Below are 2121 nucleotides of genomic sequence, written 5' to 3' on the forward strand. Positions count from 1 at the left end.
GTGTCCACAGGGAGATCCAACGTGCAGCTGATGATCAAAGTTAGCTAGGTAGTAACAAATTCTAGGTCTATTCACTTTCTCTTCTCTTGAGTCTGTGTCATCAAAATATTCTGAAGCTGCTTTTGCAACTGTGCTTTTATTTGCTGATTAGAGGCCAAGTTTCTATAAACACACTCCTTTTCAGCCTGCAGTTCCAACCTTCTCTTTTCTGCCATAACTATCTCCGAATTACATGAATTCTGGTTGTTACCTTTCAGTTCAATGAAAGATGACCTCAACTGAAAATACAGAACACAATCCATAGCTCAGTTCAATCTCCTTGCAATGCACCATATTAACCTCACATTTGCTGCACTTCATGCATATTGATAGCATGATGAAGCAATGTGATGGAAAGCTGAAGCTAACATTCCTTTTAATCTAATATATGGAAGAAGAAGAAGAAGGCAAATAGATCTCACAGATGATCAATCTCCCAAATAGTTAACCAATTTCATTTTAGCAGGTTGTGGGAGCTAGTGTTTGACATATATATCACACATTTCTTGAAAAAGAAGGATCCAACAAATTTATAAAAGAACAAAACTTTTACCATACTACTGTGTACACAAAATCAGTCACTTATATAAAATACACGTTAAAAATGAGTCAAACAACACATGTATTTATATACAAATACATATTTGATTTAGTGGCTGATTTCGTAACATTTTTGAAACTCTTATATACACCCAATGTATATGAAATTTATACATAAACGACAACCTACTACTTAAAAAATCTTATGAATAGAAGTATGTTATTATCATATATTATCACAATAGTTGAAGTTATTAATTCAACCACCTAATTACCTTCAAAAACTTACAAGTAGATGTATTCACTGTATTACAACACCGTGAAAATTAATTTTATATTGATCTCAATAATTTGCAACAATCTCAGAATAATTTCATATCAATAATCACCAATATAAATTTTGTCATGAAATGAAAAACAGTAGAAATGCTGCATCAAATTGTGATGTCAATGTTACCTCATTTACTCTATTCCTCAAACCCTGAACGTCCCTTCGACATTTCACCACAAACTCGTCAGCAACCTCCTTAAATTGCTTCATTTCCACCATCTTAGCTTCGTAAAACCTATCCCTCTTTTCCCGCAACTCCTCAAGCTCATCCACCTCGTTCTGAATCGACCTAAAGTGCCAAAAATCAGTTCCAATTCCAATTCCAGAAGAGTAATTAAGGGAGGTGGCATTAACCTGAAAATTTGGGAGAGGGAATCGTATTTGGCTTCGAGGTTGTGGATTTGAGAAGTGAGAGAGAGAAGGTTGAAGTTCTGGGAAGCAATTTTGTGATCGAGAAGGAAGCATCTCTGTTCGGTGGCTCTGATGTTGGCGAGCTTGGAGGCCAAAACGCGAGACTTGTTTGCTTGCAACTCTTTCTCCGCCTGCAACGAACAAGGGCTTGATTACGCTTAGTTTTGTTGGATGCATAGAAAATATTCGAAGTTTCAAATAAGAATGGAACCTGGAGGAGAGAGAGGCGTTCACATCGAGTGCGGTCCATGTGGTGGAGCCGTTCCTGGAATGCGGATGGAAGCGCCATTGTTGCTTGCTTCAAAGAGAGAGACCAAGGGCGAAGAAGCAGCCTAACTTTCAACCACTCTGGTTCTGTTGCTGTGCAATATAACTATCCATTTGAGCTTCTCTTTTGTTTAGGGGCTAATTTTTATGTTACGGAAGTAGAAGTGGTTAGGAAGTGGTTATATACGTTAACATTTTTTAATATTTTTTAAAATTGTAGAAAGTACACAAATTGAAGGGTTTGATTCTGAATCTTAAATTTTTTAATTTTTTTTAATACAAATTAGACGGTTCAATTTGTGTACCTCTTACAAATTGGATGGTCCGATTTTTATATTTCTACAAATCGGATGGTTCGATTTGTGTACCTTTAGAAATCGGACGGTTCGATTTTTGTACCTCTAATAAATCAGACGGTTCGATTTCTGCTTCTCTAATTAAACAATTTAATATTTGAGTATAACACTCCAGCAATCCACATTTTAAAAAAATACCACTACTACTCTAATATTAAAAATAAAAGGTTCTTGTTT

The 2121-nt window shown here is 35.7% G+C and overlaps 1 protein-coding gene across 1 annotated transcript; it reads right to left on the reverse strand.

Annotated features, from left to right (window-relative positions):
- LOC107637747 lies at positions 7 to 1730 on the reverse strand. Its single transcript, XM_016341088.2, has 4 exons — positions 1533 to 1730; positions 1265 to 1452; positions 1037 to 1199; positions 7 to 278 (listed from the first exon to the last, which is right to left on the reverse strand). Exons 1-4 carry the CDS (start codon positions 1608 to 1610, stop codon positions 72 to 74), a joined length of 636 nt encoding a protein of 211 aa, XP_016196574.1. The 5' UTR covers positions 1611 to 1730; the 3' UTR covers positions 7 to 71.

Source organism: Arachis ipaensis, chromosome B04, assembly GCF_000816755.2.
Source record: "Arachis ipaensis cultivar K30076 chromosome B04, Araip1.1, whole genome shotgun sequence".
Taxonomy (NCBI): Eukaryota; Viridiplantae; Streptophyta; class Magnoliopsida; order Fabales; family Fabaceae; genus Arachis; species Arachis ipaensis.

Coding starts and splice junctions, on each gene's coding strand:
- LOC107637747 (XM_016341088.2), bottom strand. CDS start 1,610: ATGGCGCTTCCATCCGCATTCCAGGAACGGCTCCACCACATGGACCGC. Junction 1,453..1,532: donor AACGCCTCTCTCTCCTCCAG/GTTCCATTCTTA, acceptor TGTTCGTTGCAG/GCGGAGAAAGAGTTGCAAGC. Junction 1,200..1,264: donor TCCCTCTCCCAAATTTTCAG/GTTAATGCCACC, acceptor TTGGCACTTTAG/GTCGATTCAGAACGAGGTGG.